Below are 23,548 nucleotides of genomic sequence, written 5' to 3'. Positions count from 1 at the left end.
ATGAACTTCAAACTAACATCGAACTATTCTATGTGAAAAAAGAGGAAATAATTGCGCTTCCGGTTTTTCTGTTGCTCCGGTATCAGCGCATACTTCCTTGTGAAGTCTTGGCCCAGTAATCACGGCCCGCTCTCACACTTTAACCACGTCCTTGTCGACATTAGCATTCATTAATAAAATTTTAATTGTCGGCCCCCGTGCCCGCTATCCGTTTCAGTCTACTTCGGCTTTTGCCGTGAGATGCGCCTCGCCGTGGCTCGGCCCTGTGCTAGTTTTTTTTTATAATAGAACAACAAGTGTTTTGTAATTTTCCAGCTCAAGTACAAACGGCGGGTCTACAAGCAGCTCGTGCTGGACGAGAAGCAGCTCAAAGCCCTCCACACCAGGACCAACCTGAGAAGGTTTTTGGACTATGTCTCCAACGCCCAAGTAGAGAAAATCACCAAAATGTGTTCCAAAGGATTAGACCCGAATTTCCATTGTCCGGATACTGGAGGTAAGAAGCTTTAAATTAACACAATTTCCCAATGTAATGTCCTTTCCGCCATGGAAACCCTGCAAATTTCATTTTATCTCCTAGTTACTGACTCATTTTCGTAAAAATTTGGGTTTACAATATTAGGAAAGTTTAACGGATTTCACTTTTAAAAAAAAACAAAAAAAAAAAAACACGAAAAGTTAAAAATCAACAGACTTTCCAGTTTGACTTAATTTTACGTCCTAGAAGATACTAGAATATCCTAGTTTTAGATCATTTATATTGCCGTCCTTTCCGGCTTGGATGCCGTGAAATAAATTGTGTTTCAATGCTACCGACCGTCTCATTTTCATAAAATTTGCCTATTTATTTATCCTTTCTTTTCACTGAGTAGCACGCCGTATTTTTACAAAATTCACATTGTCGTAACCTTTCTGCCTACCCTGAAATTTTATTGAATTCATGAAATTTCATGTTACATCTCAATTTCATAAAATCATTGTTTGAATCGATAAAAGTACAATGAATTTCATACAGTCAAGAAACAACATAGGAAAAGGTAAAAATCAACCGATTTTCCAGATTGTCCTAATTTTACTTCTTTCTGGGTAACATTTTCACTAAACTGGAACATGCGAGTTTTAGACCATTTATAATGCCGTATCCTTTCCGCCTTGGATGACGTGAAATTAAATTTTTTTTCAATGCTACCTTTATTAAATTCACTAATTTCGTGCTCCGCTTGACCAATTAATATATTACGTGAATCAAGGTTTTTAGTTGAGATAAAAAAGTCAATGGCACAAGCGGGATTCGAACCCACGATCTACGGCTTGATACGCCGCTGCTCTACCACTTGAGCTATCGTGACCTCGATCCACTCGGACACCAACTTCCCATCTCAACCGCACCTTTTGAATTTTCCCTCCTTTTTGCCATCTCGCTCATGCCATTGACTTTTTTATCTCAACTAAAAACCTTGATTAACGCTACCTTTATTTTTAACTTTCTGTAGGTATATAACATTTTCGCTAAGTAGCACGTCGTATTTTTACGAAATAGCACTGTCGTGTCCTTTCCGCCTAAACTTTAATTGCTCCAATGTTACATCTAAATTTAAGAAATCATAGTTTGGATTGATAAAAGTACTATAGGCAGTCGAATAAATACAAAGTTAATAAAATCAACTGATTTTCCCAGTTATAACATATTCACTAATTAAATCCATTATATTTCGTGGTCCGATTATGGTCAAATAACTTTTTTCAATTAATTAGTCTTTATGTAAGGTATTGGTTGAAATGAAAAAGCTAGTGTCACGAGCGGGATTCGAACCCACGTCCTTCGACTAAATACGCCGCTGCTCTATCACTTGAGTTATCGTGACTTCGATCCACTCGGATACCAACTTCCCACCTCAACCTACCTTTCGAGTTTTCCTTCCATGAAACCTAATGGATTTGATTAGTAAAACGAAGTATATCTTCACTAAAGCTCTCCGTGGCCATTTCATTTGTCGCCGGGAATCGAATCCTGATTAAACGACATTTGAAAAATGACAAAAAGGAGAGAAAGTTCAAAAAGGTGAGGTTAAGATGGGAAGTTGATGTCCGAGTGGATAGAAGTCACTATAGCTCAAGTGGTAGAGCAGCGGCGTATTTAACGGAAGGTCGTGGGTTCGGATCCCGCTCGTGACCGTAACTTATTCATTTCAACCAATACCTTACATAAATATTCACTAATCTAGCTCACCTTATTTCCACATTAAAATAAAAATGTGTGGCATTCAGTGATTTGGAGATCGTGAGATGCGGTCTTGTGTGATGTAGGTTTGGAAAAATATTTTCTTTATTGTGCCAACGTTTCGATCTTTATTTAGATCATCTTCAGGGAGGATTTAAAGCTACATCACACAAGACCGCATTGCACGATCTCCAGATAATCGTTAAAATAAAAACTTTCCAACCCACGTTTTATTACAAATTGCTCGTAAAACTATAGCCTCGTGTCCTCCATATTTGTCCTTTTGTATTTTTTTACGTTTAACAATAATAATGACAAAGAAAACCAACAAGTTTTTGAACTGCCTATTTCGACCAACTAAAGAAAATGGCTATAGTTACAAAAATTTCCCATTCTTAATGTCTGCAAATGACAATAGGTAAATACATAAAAATACGCCGTAAAATTTTTTTAATGATTTTAAAATATAAATAGTTTTATGTTTATTTGACGGTTCGAAATTTTTTTGGCACTAAAAATGGGCTATAGGCGTAGTTTTGCGCGCACACACAAAACGAAAAAAAAAATGATGGGCAGTTGATACTAAATCTTATCTTCTGTTCAATTAAGCCAAGTTCTTTTTACTCGCCTTACGCTCTAATTGCTTGTTTACGCATTAAAATTAGCGGGGAGATACGAGATACTGGCCTTGATTTGTTTTATAAAATCGAACACATTTTAAAAATTCACTTAACGATTTTATTTTATAAATCATAAAAAGTTGTAACTTGTAACGTTTATTTAAGTCCAAACACAACTGCTACACAGTTTCAACAAAGGGAGGGAAGTTGATTAGTTTGAAAAATTAGAAATAAAAAATGTACGTTTACATGAAGATAAATATACTTATACTATAACAGATTTCGATTTACCCCCAATTTTGAAAACGTACATAAATAATATTCAAGGAGACAACCAGTGCATATTTCGTCCTTCCGTCGAAGTAAATATTTTCGTCCTGAAGTTGTTGACCTTTTATATTTTATTTTTCTTCTTCTTCTCCCTCTCTCNGTTTGGACATTTAGAAAGATCAATTTTTAATTAAAAATGAAATTTATAATTTTTAGATTTTTTTAAATCAATTTCGTTTTCTTTTTGTTTAAGTAAATCACCCTCTCTCTCACCTTCTAACTTTCTCTCTCTCTCTCTCTCTCTCTCTCTCACCCTTTCTCTCTCTCTCTCTCTCTCTCTCTCGCCCTCCCTCCCTCTCTCTTTCCCACTCTCTCTCCCTTCCTCTCTCTCTTCCTCTCCCTCCCTCCTTCTCTCTCTCTCTCCATCCCTCCCTCCTTCTCTCTCTCCCTCCCTCCCTCTCTGTCGCTCTCTCTCCCTCCCTCCCTCTCTTCTGTTCCTCTGTCTCTTTCCTTCTTCTATCTATTTAACAATTCAATCTTTATAATAATAAATTTGTGTATTCTCAATGACAAAAAAAACTGGACGCTTGTATTTTTTTGTTTATTTCCTATAATAACTAGAAATAAAGATTAATAGTTGAAAACGAAAACACAACAATGTTGGGTTGTAAGATGTACAGTCGTACAGAAAAGAGCGTAGTGCTCAATTCTTTAATTTAACGTTTCCAATGGTTTTCATTCTTTTTCAAGGCAACGCTGGAATAAAGGTAGAGCCGCTTTTGTCAACAAAAAAAAAAAAAATCGAAACGAATTACGGCTACGATTTTAATGCTACACTGGAAAAAAGTGGACAAAAACGGCTCTACCTTTATTCCAGCGTTGCCTTGAAAAAGAATGAAAACCATTGGAAACGTTGTTAAATTAAAGAATTGAGCACTACGCTGTTTTCTGTAGGCTGCACATCCCACAACCCAACATCGTAAACACAACATTGATACTTTTTAATTTGCCTTTATAGAGGGTTGCTTGCTAATACTTTTACACTCTTTAGATTAAAAATAAAGAAAATCAGTTCACTTTCATCCTTTCCAAAACCAATTTTTCGAGTGAGTTAATTGGGTTTATAAATTACTTCCTTTGATGAAATAATTAATTTAAACAATTTTTTTTAAAGCATGGTTTTAAGTCCGAGCAGATGCTTTGTTCAAAGACGGTCGTGTCCGTTGCATAGCTCAAGTCCTGGGTATTTTGCTCTGACCATCCACGATTGTCTAAAACGGTTTTGGGCCACCGGATGTCGAACAGAAAATAGTAGATAGAGACGCTAACTTTATTGCTTCTACCGCACTACGGTGCCGGCTTTAACGGCATCCTTGATAGGTAGTCATTTCCAAACAATCTGTAATCTAATGGTGAACTCTGAAACAGTCATCAGAAAGCTTGGTAACAATAGCCTAGTCTTAGTCTTTAGACGTCTCGCATTAGACAGAACTACTACTGGAAAGCCGTCGAGCAGAAATGCGACTATTCGCAAATCAGCTTCTCGTTTGGACACATCAACGTTAACGTTTTCTAGTCACAGATGAGTGCCGTTTTGGTTTATTGCAAACTGATGACTGGGACCGGGACCGCGTGTGCGGAAGAAGTGTCACAGACGTTTCAAAGATAGTCTTGTGGTATGAGGTGAATTCAGCGTTCATGCACGTACCAAACTGATTATTATACAGAATAGACTTTTAAGTGCACTAAGGTGCATTGAGAAAATTCGTGTGGAAACTGTGGTCTCATTATCTCCATGTATTTGGGACAATTTCGTGTTAATGCATGATAATGCTCAACTTCATGAAGCTCTAGTTGTTAGGGGTTAGGGAGGAGGTAGGGATTACCAGAATGAATTGGCCAGCACGTTCTACTGACATGAATCCCATTAATTAAGGGGTAAAGAGATTGGCTAGACGTCGTTGGGCGCTTCCAACAAGCGTTGAATAGTTTGAACTATTTGAGTTCTTGTTGAAGAATGGGATTCTGTTTCAAAAGACGAAATCCGATCGCCTATTTACTCGATGTCCAAGAAGGGTCTTACTTTTTATTAAGAACAAACCAAGTAATAAACTAATAGTTAAATTTTAATGTATTACTAAATGATTTTCCGATGATTTGGTGAATTTTCTTTCAAACCGTCATAATTAAATATTTTTTATTAAATGAAAGAATTTCTGTTCTCGTTTAATTTGGTTTACATGAAAATAAATATGTTGCAATTAACAACGTATAAATATATAATATTAATAAATAAACAACCCAATATGAGTGTCCGATTTTTTGTCTTTTAGTGTATTCTCAAATAATTATGTAATATATATGATTATTTACTATAACATAAAAATATATACACAATGTATTAAACAATGTGGCAGCGTCAATGGGTCAGAGAAACTCTCAAGAGAGCACTCGGACGATCTGATTCGTATAAGAAGGGTCATCCTCACCCGATTAAGAATAGGCCATGCGAGGTTGACATACGGACATTACTTATGGGCCAAAGCCCGCGTATGTGTTCGGCATGCAGAGAAAGGTTGCTCGATGTGTCCCATTTAAAGGGCGCAATTTCTTGGCTCTACAGTGAGCGCGCTGGAATGGCATCCGATTTGATAATTGTTCTTGAGGAGCGAGTATTTGGATCCGCTGTGCCGATTCTTGTAGGGTACGGGATTGTTCTATTGTATATAGTAATAATATGTGTGGTGTTTAATGACCGTTAGTTAATGATTATTTGGAAATCGTAAGATGCGGTCTGGTGTGAAGTAGGTTTTAGGAAAAAAACATTTTCTTTATCATGCCAACGTTTCGATCTATATAACAAATACTTTGATCGAGTACAATTTCTAGCATTGTATAAATTGACTTTTTTCACATCCTAAATGCATTTGTATAATTTAAACAATGTTTATAAATCCCAGTCCCTGAAGATGATCTCGATTAAGATCGAAACGTTGGCACGATAAAGAAAACGTTTATCTTAAACATACGTCACACCAGACCGCATCTCACGATCTCCAATAATCATAGTAGTAATAATTGTGTATACTGAGTTTGTGTTAAGAGTGAATGTATTTATTAGCGCGAACCTCCGGACTTAACCTCTGCGATCCGGCTCTTTGACGCTAAGATTGCAATGAAAAACAATGGGCCAGATCGCTATCAAGAGCACTGTCGATGTGTAGCCCTCGGAGGATCTCACTCGTAGAAGAAGGGTCACCCTCGCCCAATTAAGAATGGGCCATATAAGGTTGACACACGGAAACTTGCTTTTTGGCCAAAGCCTGTGTATGTATCCGGCATGCAAAGAAAGGTTACTCAATCTCCTGTTCCGATTCTTGGAGAAAAATAGAATTGTTCTATTGTGTATAGTAATAATAGTTGTGTGTACCTATAGCTTGTGTTGTGAGTGAACATATTTATTACTGTGACTGTACTTACTGGCGAGAATGTGTGATTTGAGAGGGTAGATGACTCGATGACGGAATATCGAGTGCACCATCGACCCACAATTAGGTTAGTTGTATAATATGTTTATAGGGTGATGGAGGAATATAGAGTACTCCAACACCCTAATTGAACGAATGGTATTCTTTTACACACTGGAGTGAATGTATTTAAGAATGAACGTAAGTATGAATGGGTTTGGCACTGCATGCGTTGGGTGCTGAATTGACCTAGCGGTTGACAGCACCCTTTCAGAGCCCAACCTCTGAAGCTGTTCGGTTAAGACTTAGGTCTGCCCCTGAAACTGCCAACACCCAGGGTTGGGTGATTCTTGAGACCTGTTTGGAATTCATTGCAAATTACAAAAGCTGTAATTGCTGGTGGACTATGAGAAGCGAATAGCTCAACTTGGGACATACATACATGTGCGGATTTGAGCTTGTATAAATCCAAATTAAAAAAAATATTAGTGTGAATATACTTATTGGCGAGAATGTGTGATTTGAGAGGGTAGATGACGACGATGACGGAATTTCGAGTACCCCATCGACTCTCAATTAGGTTAGTTGTATAATATGTTTATAGGGTGATGGAGGAATATGGCTCATATATCTAGTTGAATGAATGGTATGCAATAGGAGTGAATGTATTTAAGAATGAAATGAACGTAAGTATGAATGGGTTTGGCATTGCACGCGTTGGGTGCTGAATTGACCTAGCAGTTGACAGCACCCCCCGGAGCCCAACCTCCTGTTGGGACGGATAAGACAGAAGTCTGACCCCGGACTGCAACGCCCGGGGTGTGATTCTCAAGTCTGCTGGCACTTTACTGTAAATAGCAAAAGCTGAAATTGCTGTTGGACTACGAGAAGATAATAGGTTCATTTCGGCACATGTTTGTATGAATATACATATCTGTGTGGATTCGAGCCTATACAAATCCAACTCCAAATTATAACATTCGTTCTTGACTTGTTTTGTAAGAACAATTCTGAATAAATTGTTACACCAACCAACTCTTGAGATTGTTTATATAAAAGATGTGCGTACTTACCTTTCTGCTTATATTAATGTAAATAATACAGATTTATTTATTTTATGTGGTTTGAAAGGACCTTTTGGCCCCATTTTCGTTTTTCGGGACGGCTTAATGATTGGATTTCTTCCCTAAAACGGTTGTCTTAGCGGGTGGGAACTATTTATTATAGGGAAATCGTCTTTCATCCGTGCGACTCTTCTGACCCCGTCCGTCGGACTTTTCGTAATTTGTCTATACCGTTGGTCGACAGGTGAAATTCGGCCGTCCTTCTCCGATAAGACTAGGTCTATGTTGATTAAAATAAAGTTTAACCCTGTATTTTTACATTCACACATTTATTTTATTTATTTATATAGAGAGATGTTTAACATGTAAATTTACGATTTGTCGGTTTGACGTTGGATTAGGCGTATCGCGTTTCATGTCGCCTTGTTGCCCTAAGCACATTCGAATCGTATAATCAACGAATAAATTAGATTAAATTCGCCGATAAAACAAACGGGGATTTATTTCGTCTAACTGATGACAAAACCGACAAGGAAAACAAAATGCCGCTGTACTGAAATATAATAATAATAACTCCATTATATTTCGTGGTCCAATTGACCAAATAATTTCTTTCAATTAATTAATCTTTATGTAAGCTATTGGTTGAAATGAAAAAGTTCGTGTCACGAGCGGGATTCGAACCCACGACCTTCGGCTAATTACGCCTCCGCTCTAACCACTTGAGCTATAGTGAGTATTGAGCCGAAGGATGTGGGTTCGAATCCTGCTCGTGACACCAACTTTTTCATTTCAAACAATACCTTACGTAAAGATTAAATAATAATAACATTTTGCTCAAACAAAAATGACGTTTGGTCGCTCATTATTACAAAAATCAATCTACACCTTTTGAAACTTTCATCTAAAAAAATAAAACAGTACTAATACATATCACAAAACTTTTAAAACTTGATAAATGAATAAAAATAAAGCATCGTCTTGATTACAATTTTAACTCGTTTAAATGGGAAGCCAAAACATGGTTAGGACTAAAGTAGTTGCTTTGACCAACCAACAAATGGCTTCACCATAATTGAACGGGATAATTGTTCTTTCTGAGGGGCGTCGGTGGCCGCAACGGTTTAGGCGTTGACACGGCGCTCATCACTGTAAGGTAAAGGTCCCGGGTTCGAATCCAGCGGCCCTGTATTGCATGCCCGACATACCTACAAATGGACTTTTTTTCAAAAACATCGGCACCTCAGAGTTGATAATATAACCTCTGCTGTTGCGAACCCTCGTAAAAAAAAAAAAAAATATATATATATATATATATATATCTTGGTGGTAGTTTGAATATTCTGACGGTTTAATTTCTGATATAAATATTCTTTTGGCAAACTATTTTAGTACAACAAATTATATAAACACAGATAAACTCGATAGGTAGTAATCAGTCGGTGTCTTTATGTAAGGTATTGGTTGAAATAAAAAAGTCAGTGCGGGATTCGAACCCACGACCTTCGGCTCAATACACCGCTGCTCTACCACTTGAGCTATCGTGACTTCGAACCATTCGGACACCAACTCCCCATCCCAACCTACCTTTCGAATTTAACCTACTTTTATATATTCACTGTATTAAGTTTGATACATAAATAGAAAAATAAATAAATAAAGGAACTAAATACTTAGGAAAGAATTTGTTGGAATGAGACCTGATATGTTTTAACTTCTTGATGTTACTCGAGAGATGAAATCAATCAGAAGATTTTTCTCGTTAAATTAAGTGTTCGTGTTGTTTTCTTTGGCAGACAGCGTTTTATCTGGAAAATTCTGCACGCATTTTTGTCCTGACCTGATGACAGAACGTCAACTTTTTGATGCTGTCTTGCGACTTATATTTGTTTATTTTTGATAACCGTTAGTTTTTAACTTAATAATCAATTTGAAGTTGCAACATTTTGCTCAGTTGAGGACGTAGGTGTATTAGAAGGAAATAATTGATAGTCAATTTATGACTAATCTAGATTTTCGGTATTCCGATTTTTAGACTCTCGTCGGATTAAAATTTTACTCACTTCACTCGGACCCCGCGGATTCTCACCGTCCTGCCCGATGATTTTTCCTTTTATTGTTTTTCTGACTTTCTCCTCGGGTTGTTGGCTCCAGCGGGCTGGGGTCCGTCTGACCAGTGAGAGGAAGAAAAACGTCGATTATTCCACAAGAAAAGGGGGGGGCTTTTGTTTGTTCACGAGTACGTGAAACCTAAGTTTAACAATGGAAACGAAGGTAGGATTGAAACGGACACAGTTGAAATTAATAGAAAGTTCACGAATCTAATTATTCTCAACCAGAAGGAGTCGAGTAACTCGTCTGATGGTAACTACATCCTTGGTACATTGCAAAAACCAAAAAACAAAAATGGCTACTGCCAAAAAACCCTTCATTCATAGAGCTGTAACATGTCTTGTATGTTTCACCATCAAAACAAGTACTTAGTGTGTTTTAACGTTATGATTTTATAATTTCTTTTTTAGAAACACCTCTGAGCATGGCGGCAGCGATCAAGAAACCAGCTAAGATCCTCATGGCTCTTGTGAACGGCGGTGCCCTACTTGACTACAGGACGAAAGAAGGCTGTACCGCATTACACAAAGCTGTCCAGGCAAACAGCTTAGAAGCCGTAAGCACCCTCTTGGAGCTGGGTTCGTCTCCTAATTACAAAGACGCCAAGGGTCTCACTCCTCTTTACTGGGCGGTGACGCAGCCGACAGACCCGCTGCTCTGCGAAGGCCTTCTTCACGACCGAGCGACCATCGGAGCACAAGATCTACAGGGCTGGCAGGAAGTCCACCAGGTGAACTTATTTCTCATGCATTGTTGGTAAAATAAGTCTGTAGCGTTATACAATCAGAAAAAGGTTTTTATTTGTCAGTTTTGTTGGAGATCTTGCATTTTTACAAGGCATTTTACTAATTTAAAATAGAGAAAATAATAGTGTAGTTTTATCATTTATTGATATTTTTAGTACCGCACTGGGAAAAGAGCAGCTCAGATTGCTACAAAAAAATTGTAGTGTGTATAGTGATGATGCTTTAGGAGAATTAAGTACTTTGCTCACTTCAGAAGCGTAAATTTTTATTTGGAAGATACAAAGCATTCTGGTTGTCTGGTTGTAACCGTTGTTGGTGGCCAAATTTAAGCTTTTGTCAGAAATAACCCATCCCCCACACGAGCCATACCAGAGACACTTTGCGTATCTCTTACAACCGTTTCAATGCATCTGAGAGCAGCTGGATATGTTTTTTTGGAGTGATATAAGGGATACTAAGAATAATTTATTGTACCACATTTCCATCTGTGACTCTTTTCTAAAATGCAATATAAACGACCCATTTTTAAAAAAGATTGATAATTGGGAATGAAAATTGAGCCCTTTTTAAAAATGAGAGGAAAATCCTGGAGAAAACAGTGATCTACCATTAATAAATCCAAAAGGCGAATACACTCCAGAAATGTAATGTTAATCATTTGGTAAGTTTGGAATGGGATGCTTTATAATGAGCTTCTTCCACTCAAACAATCATTAATTCTAGTGTATACTGCACATAATTGAAGTGACAAGCAATTGACCAAAAAAGTCCAGCATTGACTAATCACAAGGGGATTTTTTTTACTCCAGGATAATGCTCATGTCTTTGCGGGCGCACCTGAAATTGTTGAAATTTAGCTGAGATCTGCCAGACCCACCGTAATCACATCATCAATATTGCCCCTTCAGATTTTCACATATTACAGACTCCGAAAAACCTTATTAATGAGAAAAATTTTACTGCACTTGAGCTCAAAATTAAGTGAAGTTCTGGGAGGTTGGGAGTAACAAAATTATATGTAAAACAAGTAATAGTTTCTATATTGATTAAATTTGTTTAAGATTTTAATGAAATTTTAATTTACCATAAAAAATGCTATGAACCTATTTTACAAACTGATTCTCTGTATTCACCCATCAAAATTTATTTATATAACTTCTTGCTTCTTTTCAATAAATGCAAATTTTCCTTCAAGGCTTGCCGAATTGGACTTGTACAACATCTTGAACAACTCCTGTTCTACGGGGCTGACATGAACGCGAGGAACGCCTCCGGCAACACACCGCTTCACGTCTGCGCCGTCAACTCTCAAGATTCTTGCGCGCGACTTCTTCTTTTTAGAGGATGCCAAAGAGAAGCGCTTAATTACGCCAATCAGACTCCGTACCAGGTAGCAGTCATAGCGGGCAACCTCGAGCTGGCCGACGTCATCCAAAACCATAGGCCAGAGAATGTCGGTAAGTTCGAAAGCATGCAGAGCTTATTTTTTAACTATTCAAATTTATTTATATTAGTAACGCAAATATATTAAACATCAAGGCTATTTATTTTTTTAAACGAATAAAACATGTAAACGCTTTTATTAAAACACTATTAGAATGACATGAAAAAAAATTATATATATAATTATATACATTTTTAATGCCCTTCATTCTTTATGTTTTATTTCTGTATTAAAACACAGTAGAAAACACAATTGAAGCATGTTTTAAACTATGTATATATTTATTTTGTTTTATGAGTTTTGCTTTGTCACTGTATGCTATGTAGATTTTTTTTTTTTTTTTTCAAGTAGATCTGTACATATTTTTTATATAGTCCAGTAGTTAATAAGGGTTCGTTGTGGTGGTGATGGTTTAAGGAAGTGGTTTTGGTTTAATAGTGTTTAATTGTCTCACACAGTGTGCGTTATTGAAAAAAACCAGAGTTAAATGGGTGTTTTCTCTATTTATGCATGAAATCCATTCCTGGGGTTATGTCGTGTCAACTTTGGTGGCATTTTGCATAATCAACATCATAATGACACAAACACTGACCAGTACTTGCTTTGTCCCACATGCTGCAATAATGTTTCATATTTTTTCCTGACCAGCACTCATTTACGCTTGTAAATACTCAATTTATTAATTTGTTGGGCCCGTTAAAATAAAAAAAAAAAATCACCGTTCAATTTTTAACAAGGCTTTATCATAGGACCAACCAGTCACACTCTAAATCTCTCTAAATAAATTCTAAGTAAAAAAAAATGGAAATCTTTCAAAATTCCATTCCAATTGTTAAAATGAAATTAATTTTGTGGCCAACTTTGCTTTAATATCTTTCAAGCTACATTACACAATTTGCGATATTTAAATCGTGAGACCTGGTCTGGTCTGCAGGGCCGATGAACCTACCTAACCTTACAGATCATCTTCTATCTTCACTGGGTTTTGTTAGACTCAACGAAGATGCCGAAATGCATTTGACAGACCGAGATGATTGATGAAGTTTAAATTACATTTTCTGTCATTGTCTCACAATAATTAATTATTTTACCAATTTCTGCGGTTATAATAATATAATCTTATAATCAGAAAAAGACAATCAGTGCCATGTTATCATCCCTATAATGACGTCTATAGTGCTACCTGTAAACAAACTAAAAAAAAAAAAAAAAAAAATCAAGCATCTAATAATCCAATTATAATTTAGCAACCTTAACTTGCCCAGAGTAAACTTTTTTGGTTAACCGTTGAATAAAATCCATAGACTAATTTAAGATAAAGTATACCCGCTGCATTGTTATTGCATTTCCCTCCCAACATTTCTTACAAGAAATAAAACTATCCTTTTTAAAAGTAGACCTTAGAAAAAATCCAATTTAACAGCCCTGTTGTAAAACACACTAAATAACAATTTGAAAATGCGGGGAATTGTGGCGCAAAAACGACTTTCATCACACTCTTTTCCATATCTTGCAAATCATTAACAACGTTAATTTCATTTCATGTCATTTTAATTTATTTGGTAAATCAATGCTAACTTAATTTTGTTTATTCATATAATAATTAAACATAAAATATTTTTTTATTGATATTTTGTTTCACCTTTAAACAAAAATTAAGTTTAATATTGCATTTATTTACCTTGTTAATGTTTTCTTTATGTCAGTAATTTTTTTTCACAACTCATTTTATTTTCTGTTATTCCTTTCATGTCGTCATTCTCTTCATTTTTGTTTTTGCTTTCTGTTCTGAGTTGTTCTGTTCTTCTTGGAATGGTGTATATGTTTTTACAGTAACGTTCCGCGAAGCTCCTCGGTACAACCCAAGACGAAGGTCACAACTCATCACTGCCCCGCCTGCCCTCCTTTCCCCAGTCCTATCGCCTCCTTCGCCCTCCCCGTCTGACAGGTCCCTCGCACCGTTCAGCTCAGCCTCGTCGAGCCTCAGTGACGGGTCGTCAGCTAGCAACAAGATCATTGAAGACACTGCAAGTTATGTTACAGGTAAAAAATATCACTGAAATCACCGCGCCACCACAAACGGCCCCTTCTTAAAACCTTTATATTAACAAGAATTTTTGTTCATTCTTTTTGTATTTTTTATTTATTTTTTATTGTCTATTAATGAACTGCAAATAAGGATGCTATGACAAATAGGTATTCTTTTGTGTTACTTGTGTAAAATTGATTGATAAAAAAAACATATTTGTTTTGTAAGTAACAGCATTTATTAATTCTTGGGGGAATAACTTTTCATTTTTCAGTTACAACATAGCTACAATGTGTATATTACACAAATGAATAATTGGCTAATTTTCCGATCAAGGCTCAGGCATAATAAATTCATTCATGAGAGTAGCGTGATATTAAAGATAAAGTAGCATAATATTTTTAAAAAAACTTATGTAAAAAAAAGCCTTTTAGTTTGTTAATAATAATTTATTTTCAAGTTGCCAATAAGTTGTAATATTTACTTGCGATATGTTTTTGTAACTTTTAATTGACCAAATAGAAAATTAGCCAATCTTTTGTTCCTTAAAAAGTATTCCAGTTATTTCACCTAAAAACCTTTTCTGTGATGCGGGACGACTACGTGTAGTTGAATCACTCTCTCTTACCTCTGTAGTTCTGCATTTATGATTCATAACAAACATTTCCTTTAGATAAGAGCCTCGGAGATACTAGTGACATAATAAGTGATAGTTCTGGCGTTGGGACTGCGAATAGCGATACGAACACATCTGTTCTATTACCTGGAACCATGGCTGTTTGTATAGAAAACTATAGCTCTACGCAACCTGGATACCTGAGAATTTCACAGGGCGATTTGATCGAAGGTAATTTGAATTTCATATTTGGCCTTTTTTAAACTTTTCAGACTTCTTACGGTTACTTAATATGTTTTGTGTTTTAAATAGTCACAGGTGCGACAGATTCTGGTTTCTTAGAAGGCACATTGAGAGGCGAGGCTGGATTATTTCCAGCTCACTGCGTACAAGAAGCACCGCCTCCAGAGCTAGGCCGATCGACGACGAGAAGAAGACCTTCGACTAGGATAGCTGGAAGGCGAGAGCCTAGCCCGGCACAGCAGCCTCCTATGGCAATGAAACATTTTGCGACTGCGCCTAGAAATAAAAAACAGTAATAATTTTAAAATAAATCTGAAATGACTGTTGTTTATATCAGAAATCGTTCGTTTAGGTTACCAGCAGAACCAAGGACTGTTGTCCTTCATAGAGGCAGGAGGGGATTCGGTTTTGTACTGCGAGGCGCTAAAGCTACATCACCGTTGATGGAGTTGACACCTTTAAACAGGTTTCCCGCTTTGCAGTATCTGGATGATGTCGATGAAGGTGGTGTTGCGGACATGGCCGGGCTTAAGAAAGGAGATTACCTATTAGCTGTAAGATCTTAATAAAATTGTTATAAGGCTCACATTATAAACAATTATATTTTTAAAATTTAATTTTAAAGATAAACGGAGAGAATGTGACAGCAGCTTCGCATGAACATGTTGTTGATCTCATAAGACGGTCTGGTGAATTGGTTTCTATGACTGTCGTTTCACTATCACCATCCCTCCAGGGGCAACATCAAGAAAACAACCCTAGGCATTATTCGACGCTACCGAGAAAGCTTACTGGAACCGCTACAGTTGGTAAGAATGCTAGATTGACTTTCATCTTTTTTCCATTTTGTCTAAATGATTTTATTTTAAAATTATTGAAATTAAAACATTGATTGGAAAATGTATTAAAAAAAGCAAAGTGTAAATTGTTTGACAAACCAATCCACAAAAATTGCATATAACATGAGAAAGCGAAGACAAATACATCATACAAACAGGATTAAAAAAAAAAATACAGAGATAAATAACATACAACATACACCATGGCCACAACGGTTTAGGCGTTGACATGGCGCTCATCACTGTAAGGAAAAGATCCCGGGTTCGAATCCAGCGACCCTGCATTCGAATCCGGAAAAAAAAATTATACTTTTCAATTATACTTTTGATAATTTTCTGAATAAATTTGAGATCAGGGCGGCTAATGAACGCTGGTATTTTAAGGGCTCTCGCATTGAAACAGTCAGTGAGTATAAATATATGGGCTTAATTCTCACTCCTAAACTTTCACTCAATGTTCATCTCAAGCGAAAAACTCATATTGCAAAATATGCAATGAATTCAATTTGGTCTAAATTCATTTCCAATAATCTTGTCCCGGTGTGCAGCAAATACAAGCTGTTTTTGGCTGTTTGTTGCTCGATTGTGTCCTACGCTTCCCAGGCTTTGGGTTTCCAGTGCTATGAAACAATTGAATCCCTACAACGCTATTTTATCCGTAAAATTTATCACCTCCCTTCTTTCACCCCTAACTACATTATCTACCTCGAGACCTCAGCTGAACTTTTGTTTCAATTTACATTAAATTTACGTACTTCCTATGTCTGCAGGGTACTACACCTTCTTAACCGCCTTCCTAAGAACACAGCGCTGGAAATCATAAGGTCCAAAATATCATGGTTCTCTTCCTGGAATAACTTGGCTCAACAATTTCAGCGGAATGACAATTTTTCCCTGGACAATTTTAAAGAGTTTTAAAGGGTCAAAATTGATTAACAATATCCACACCTCTCACACAGTGAAATGTCTCCTTGATGCTCAAAATTCCTCTAGGTTTTTGCTGTACAAGGACCTTAATATCAATCAACCTTTCTTGAACATAGCGCAAATTTCTAAAATTCCATCCATTCCGCTAGCTCGCTGGTTTTTCAAAATTAGGTGCGAGTTACTTTATCTTAATTATAACCCCACAATAGTGATATCTCTCTGCAACAGGCCGGCTCAAGAAGATTGTTTTTATTTTCTAGCAGAATGCCCAGTTTTAGCGGAATTCCGAGCACGGCATATAGGCTTGCCTGCCCACGTTGACAAGAGAGCACCTAATCTCTTTATTAAATAACCCCAAGTCTTTAAATCCTGTAAAGTTTGCGATGGAAGCCTGGAACTACAGGATAATGCTTTTTTTTTTTTTCCTAATTATGTTTACTGTATATATCAGAGACACCTTGGTTATTTATATGTGCATAAATAGATGTGTTGTTATTTTAGTTTACTTATGTAGTTTTTTTTCTCTCTTTTGTTTATTCCTTAAGAAGAAATGTGTTCCTTGTTTATTAAAAATTTATAGACCGACTCCGGCAGACGGTTGATAACCATTGCCATTATGTGCTTTTTGGTTATTTACAATTTTTTTTACTCTCTTTTGTTTATCTAATAAAGTACTTTTTCATTTATTCATTATATTTTAATTGTCCGCAAGAATAATAATTTATACTTTTGATAATTTTCTGAATAAATTTGAGATCAGGGCATTTGTTTAAGCCATCGAGAACGAAAATCCGTGGATTGGTTCGGCTGTAATTTTGATCGCGTTTCTGGCGTTAACAATTATATACAAAGATTTCATATAACTTTCAGTTGTAATTTAAACTAATTTTCAAGCGGTATTTTAAATAAGAACCCATTGTATATTTGTTTAAATTAAATTAAAAGGAGAATCCGTTATTTTTATATTTAATTTGTTATTAATTTTAATTAATTTTCATATGATCTATTTTTAAATTCAGGAATTTTATTTTATATGCTTATATTACTTTTATACCATCTCCTGAGTTTTGTTAATGCTTTAAAGAAAGGGTTAATTTGAAATTTAAAACAGTTAATTTGAAACTAACAAGGGTTAATAAGGCTGCTACGGTTAGGCGTTGACATGGTGCTTATCACTGTAAGGTAAAGGTCCCCCAGGTTGAACAAAAGCCCTGTATTCGAACCCGNTAAAAAAGTTAATTTGAAATTAAAAAGGGTTAATTTTAAACTAAATGTAGGTTAATTTGAAATGTAGAAAAAAAAGTTCATTTGAAATTAAAAAAGGTTAAAGAAATTTAAAAAAAAAAACTATATTAGACTGACTGTTCTTATTCATAAAGTAAAAGTTTGTATATTGAACTGAAATTAATTATTTTAATTGTATTTCTAAATATTTGATTTGTGTTAAATAATGTGTAGGGAGATCTCCCGCTCCGCTTCCACCAAGGAGAGACCCTAAAACTACGCTCAGTGTGGGCCGGGCTCGGGCTAGATCCATGGTTGTTGGCGTTGGAGGTAAATCATTTTCTATTTAAAATTTGCTCTATTCGAAATTATCTTATCCTATATCTTTGTGTTCATTTTCCACAGATGGAGAAGATGATACAGGGACCGCAAAAAGTTCTAGTGCAGAGAGTATACATCAGACTGTAAATCCGATGCAGCCTAGGACAGCGAGTATAAGAGCGCGGCCAACATCGAGTAGAATAACAGCAGCCGAACTGGAAGAACTGTTTCAACGTCAGAATGGAAACTCTTCTTCAATGGCCACGAGTAATTTCCAGGGAAATATGTCTCAACCGTCTTCTCCAGCTAGAACACCCAGAGTTTATGCCAGTGTGGCCGAAATGAAAAGGAGTAAAGGAAAGGTAAATAAAACATTGATCTTTTTTTTAGATTTTGGATTTGGATTTAAAGAGGCTCAAATCCGCACACGTATGTATGTACATACATACAAACATGTGCCAAGTTGAGCTTATTCGCTTCTCATAGTCCACCAGCAATTACAGCTTTTGAAATTTACAATGAATTCCCAGCAGGCCTCGAGAATCACCCAACCCTGGGTGTTGGCAGTCTCAGGGGCAGACCTCAGTCTTATCCGTACAGCCTCAGAGGTTGGGCTCTGAAGGGGGGGCTGTCAACTGCTCGGTCAATTCAGCACTCAACACATACAGATCTAAACCCATTTGTATTCACGCTCATTCTTAAATACATTCACTCCGATTTACATACCATTTATTCAGTTAGGGTGATGGAGTACTTGATATTCTGCCATCTACCCTCTCATTCATGTCACGTACATTCACACTAATATATACATTCACTTATAACACAAGCTAGGTACATACAACTATTATTACTGTATAGAGCAATCCCATTTTCTCCAAGAATTGGGACAGGAGATTGATCAACCGTTCTTTGCATGCCAGATACATACCCAGGCTTTGGCCCAAAAGCAAGTTTCCTGTCACCCTCATATGACCTACTCTTAATTGGGTGAGGGTGACCCCTCTTCTACGTGTCCGACAGTGCTCTTGGTAGTGATCTGGCCCATTGACGCTACTACCTTCTTTTAATCATGTTTTTTATTGCATTTTATCATCAAAGGGCCGGATCGTGGTGGTTAAGTCTGGAAGTTGGGGTATCCCCAGGTATCCAGACAAGTACCTGTTTTGCTGAGACACTCCAGTTCATAATTTCTTTATCAAAAGCACTACAAGAGCGTCGATGGAAAACCTGTCACACTGACTGAGGGAGTCGGTGTAGACTAGGTAGGCCACCATCGTCTCAACTCCCCCCCCCCAAATATGTGCCAAATAGTTCTGCTATGTATGCTACAGAGTGGTGGGAGCGGCCATGAAATGGACGCACCCTTACAATGCACACATCACACACCACACCTTCATCAGGCTTAGACCCGTCGAAAAGCCCACATTTTCTCCATCTGTGCTTGAGCACAGTCCTTGCTCCACCATGGTATGCGAGGTTTCAGGTAGACCCATGTGTCCGGGAAATTGATAAGCCTGCAACCCGGTTCTCCTTCTCAATAAATCGTGCATCTCTGTTGACGTCTCCTGTGAAGGTAGGAAACGTCAATGACACCGAGAAAAGTGGCGGCCAATTTGCTTGCTTGAAGGCCCACCTAGCTGGAACACGGTATGTCTGCCTCAAGACAGAACTCCTCACGACTATTCGGATGTGGTCACTCAAGCGGGGTTCCCAATGCAACCTGCTCTACCGTTGTTGCCAGAGAGGGTGAGACTTTTGACAGGTCAATCGCTTTAAACCTTCCTGTGCTTAAATAAATGTGTGCAGTGGTAGGGTTGTTCAGGAGAGCCAATCCTGATTCTCCAATTGGTTACCCTATTTCTCTGCTACCAGTGTATGCCCTGTTCCCCGTCAGGTGTTGAGGGTATTAAAATTGCCTAACATCATTATTGGTGGGGTAGGCGCTCAATAAGGGCAGACACCTCTCCACGTGTTAATCCATTTGGTGGTAGGTAAACTGAACCCAGCATCATGAGCATCGGTGCCACTATTTGTACTACAATTGCTTGGATATGCGAATTAATTCTCACCTCATATGCCTGCAGATTTTCTCTTATTAGGATATTCTCTGTGTGTTCTACCCTCCGGATCAGGCTGCATCTTCCTCCAGAAGGTTTTCTATTTTCTCAGTTGAAGGCAGACTCTGGGTGAATGCAGGTCTCCTTATGAAGTATTGCCTAGGCGTATGATCCCTGACAAGGAACTGCAGTCTCTTGTTTCTGATACCAGTGACTGGTTAGTAGTCCTACCACTCTTCTGAGTTTGGCCCTCTCCAATTGTAGCAGTGTTTTTGCCAGTCTCGGTGAGGGTTGTTTCATCATACGTTTACTATGTCTAGCACCGCTAGAGTTTATCCATTTTTCCTTTTGTTTTGTTTTGATCCGTTATGCGATGGAGGATTCTATATTTGTTTTTGTTATCCCAAGGATAGGTTCGGGGCCTATGTATGGTCTTGCAGATCCTACTCTGGCCAGTCTGTCTGCTTTCTCGTTACCCAAAATTCCCCTGTGCCCTGGCACCCAAGATATCATCAGGTTTTGTGTTTCCCCAGGTTTTGGAGATTTTGGATGCATTCACTGACTAGTTTTGATGTGATTCTTTTGCATGCTAATGCTGTAATAGCTGCTTGGATGTCTGATCTTATGAGGATTTTTTTTGTCAGTGTAACCACTTTTAAGATTTTCCAGGGCACAAGCATTGATGGCACGTATTTCCGCTTGGAAGACCGAAGTGTACTTCCCTAATGAGTTTGATTGCTCATGTTTTGGGCTTGTACAGAAAACGCCCGATTCGGTTCCTTCGTTTGTTTTGGAGCCATCTGTGTACCATCGATGTTGATACAACTAGAGGTGGCTCATGAGAGAGCCCAGCCTCTGGTGCTTGAGGTGGTTTGAACATCGGTTTTCCCCCTTCCGGTGATGTTTGAGAGACGTCTGTGTCTTCCACTTGTTGCGGGAGGGGGTTTACGTTGGTCACTAATTTGGATGTCACAGGAGTGGCATTGGTTTTTTTTTCTCTGGAGTTTTGATAACACCCACCGGAGTGGGTGGGGTAAGTCATCCTGAGCATAACTCCCTGCGCCTGCCCTACTGCCAACGATTGCCCTGGCCTCCCTGTAGGAAAGTCTATGAACTGTTTTCAACTTCTGAATTTCTTTCTCCTCCACCCAATGTGTAATTGTTGGTGTGCTTGTGTGTTATGAATGTGGACACAGTTTATCTTCGTGCTCAGGAAGAATTAATTTTGTTGTTCTCAAAAGTATGTGATTTTATTGTACCTTTGTAATTTAGCAGACTGGAGGCAGAGTAAGGTTCAGCACTGCAGGCGTTGTGATACCAGGATCTCCAGTCGTAGGAGAGCTTCACAGGGACTTCCATTCTACCCCAGATCTTGCGTTGGCTTCTAGGAATTCAATTGGTACAGTTGGAAGGACCCACAGGAGTCAGGAAGAATTGAGGCCTCCTCTTCCGCCCCCGACACACCCTCCTCCTCCTCCACCCAGCGGTCCACAAATTGTCAAAGTTGAACTCAACCCAGACTCAAACTATGGAAGTGTAGCAGCCAAAGATACCACTAATGGTAATTTCTCATTTGAATCTTTTGTAAATTTCATAATTATAACTTTTTTTTGTTCGTTCAGGTGAAACCGATGGCATCATGTCAAGCTTCAAACCTGCGAGTAATGCAAAATTGTATGCCTCACCTGTCGATGTAAAGACAGTCGGTTTCAGATCAAGATCTCTCCCAGGTCATGGGGCAAGGCCACAGGTAAAATATTAGTTAATTTTGTTTAACAGAATGTTGATTCATTTTTTCAATTTAAAAACTTTTTTTCTAGATAAGAAAATCTCAAAGTTTAAGATCTCCTTCTACGTTCAATGGTTCGCAAGGCTCACCACCTGTAAACCAAACTCAGACAACGACTAACCCTTATGCTCAGCCATTTCGCAATGGCCGTCCAAAATCAGCTTCGATTCCACCCATCCCAGATCCCGATTACAGTTTAAGCGAGGGGGAAAGCGACACCGAGAGGGAAAAGACAGTCATAAGAGTCAATACGAACACAGAAGGCAGTGGTAATTCAAGCACGAGCTCCGGCAGTTTACCTCACAGTTTCAGTGTCGACGAAATACAGAAAGTCCGTACACAGCTTAAAAGTTCAAAATCGTACCCGAACGATTTTCTCCTTCAAGGGACCGAAGACGGAGACAATTCCTCGAGCGGAGTCTCTTCAGACCAGGAAATCCCTGGGAACCCGCCGCATTTCGATGCGAAGGAAACCGTGCCTTCAGGAGGAGTCGCTACATTGCCGAGATCTTCACAACAGAGAGCCAACCTCACGAGAAACGCAGTGTCCTTAGCACAACTCCCTCCTCCCATCGAGTCGGATTCGGATGAGAAAGAAGAGACTGTAGTCCCTCCTCCTCCTGAATTTATGGAGGCAAACAGTCCTGGGATGGCTGAAGAAGTATTGGCTCCTCCTCCTCAATTCTCCGATTTAAAGCTTGTCAGTCGTGTCCGAATTGTCGGAGCCGTACCTAAAGGTAATGGACGACTCCATAGTCAATAAACGGCCTCCTCGCACTTCATTATTAGAAGTGATTATGTAGCGAGCTGTTATTTTTAATTTTTTTTTCAGTCTATGCTCACAAAATAAATATGCCGTCAATTGAAATTAATTAGTAACAACATAAGCCTTATTAAAAAAAAAAAAAAAAAAATCAGAAATTTAAGGCTCTTCATTATTTGGAGGTATATAATTACCTTGTTTGTACAATATTTTAACATTAATTTCTTGAGAGAAAAAAAGTATTATAAATATAAAAAAAGACACTATTTGTTTTTTTTTAAATTGTATATTTCTGTTTATAATATTTTTAATCTATGTTGTGTAAAACATTCCCAACAACTTCTTTTCTTAAGGACACAAAACATTTCTCCAAATAAGAAAGTAGGGAAATAATATTTCTATCCTAGGCAAAAATAATAGTTTTTATACTTGAAAACACTGCATGGATTTTGTAGGTATATAATGTAAGACTGTACAGTGTATCGTGTGCCAATATTTAAATATTTAAGTCCTCATTGGTCCTGTTTACTTCGGTGGTGTTGTGTAAATATTGAAAGTATTGTTTAAAAAAAAAAAAAAAATGAGGCAAGCTGTAACTCTATTAACACACATAAAAAAAACTAGAGCTTTGTGCTTTATTGCAGTTTTTAAGCCATAACGACAAAGTTCTCTCCCTTCATTTACTCTAAGGTGAAGCAATATGAAATTTATAGCACATAGTGTGCATTATATAAACATATTTTACACATATTTTAATAGAAACAGCACGTCATAGCGTAACTTTACGATTCTG

At 37.6% G+C, this 23,548-nt stretch overlaps 1 protein-coding gene across 5 annotated transcripts in view; it reads left to right on the top strand.

The window, feature by feature from the left end:
- The window catches only part of LOC106661735 (SH3 and multiple ankyrin repeat domains protein 3), a 289,318-nt gene extending 265,982 nt beyond the window's left edge, over window positions 1–23,336 (top strand). For 2 of the 5 annotated variants that reach the window (XM_014385303.2, XM_024225454.1), the window contains exons 5-17: window positions 316–496; window positions 10,165–10,484; window positions 11,696–11,957; window positions 13,778–13,987; window positions 14,647–14,820; window positions 14,902–15,124; window positions 15,185–15,386; window positions 15,458–15,641; window positions 18,057–18,152; window positions 18,228–18,505; window positions 21,476–21,764; window positions 21,826–21,953; window positions 22,024–23,336. In XM_014385303.2, coding sequence (XP_014240789.1) covers window positions 316–496; window positions 10,165–10,484; window positions 11,696–11,957; window positions 13,778–13,987; window positions 14,647–14,820; window positions 14,902–15,124; window positions 15,185–15,386; window positions 15,458–15,641; window positions 18,057–18,152; window positions 18,228–18,505; window positions 21,476–21,764; window positions 21,826–21,953; window positions 22,024–22,755 — 3,279 coding nt within the window. In that variant the 3' untranslated portion in view covers window positions 22,756–23,336. The remainder of the gene's footprint in view (window positions 1–315; window positions 497–10,164; window positions 10,485–11,695; window positions 11,958–13,777; window positions 13,988–14,646; window positions 14,821–14,901; window positions 15,125–15,184; window positions 15,387–15,457; window positions 15,642–18,056; window positions 18,153–18,227; window positions 18,506–21,475; window positions 21,765–21,825; window positions 21,954–22,023) is intronic. The other 3 variants (XM_014385304.2, XM_014385305.2, XM_014385306.2) reach the window with 3 other exon arrangements.
- Window positions 23,337–23,548: the final 212 nt, after the last annotated feature.

The sequence above is a fragment of the Cimex lectularius genome, unplaced genomic scaffold, assembly GCF_000648675.2.
Source record: "Cimex lectularius strain Harlan isolate CLEC.00 unplaced genomic scaffold, Clec_2.1 scaffold29, whole genome shotgun sequence".
In the NCBI taxonomy this organism is placed as follows: Eukaryota; Metazoa; Arthropoda; class Insecta; order Hemiptera; family Cimicidae; genus Cimex; species Cimex lectularius.
This window is presented reverse-complemented; position numbering and strand designations above follow the sequence as displayed.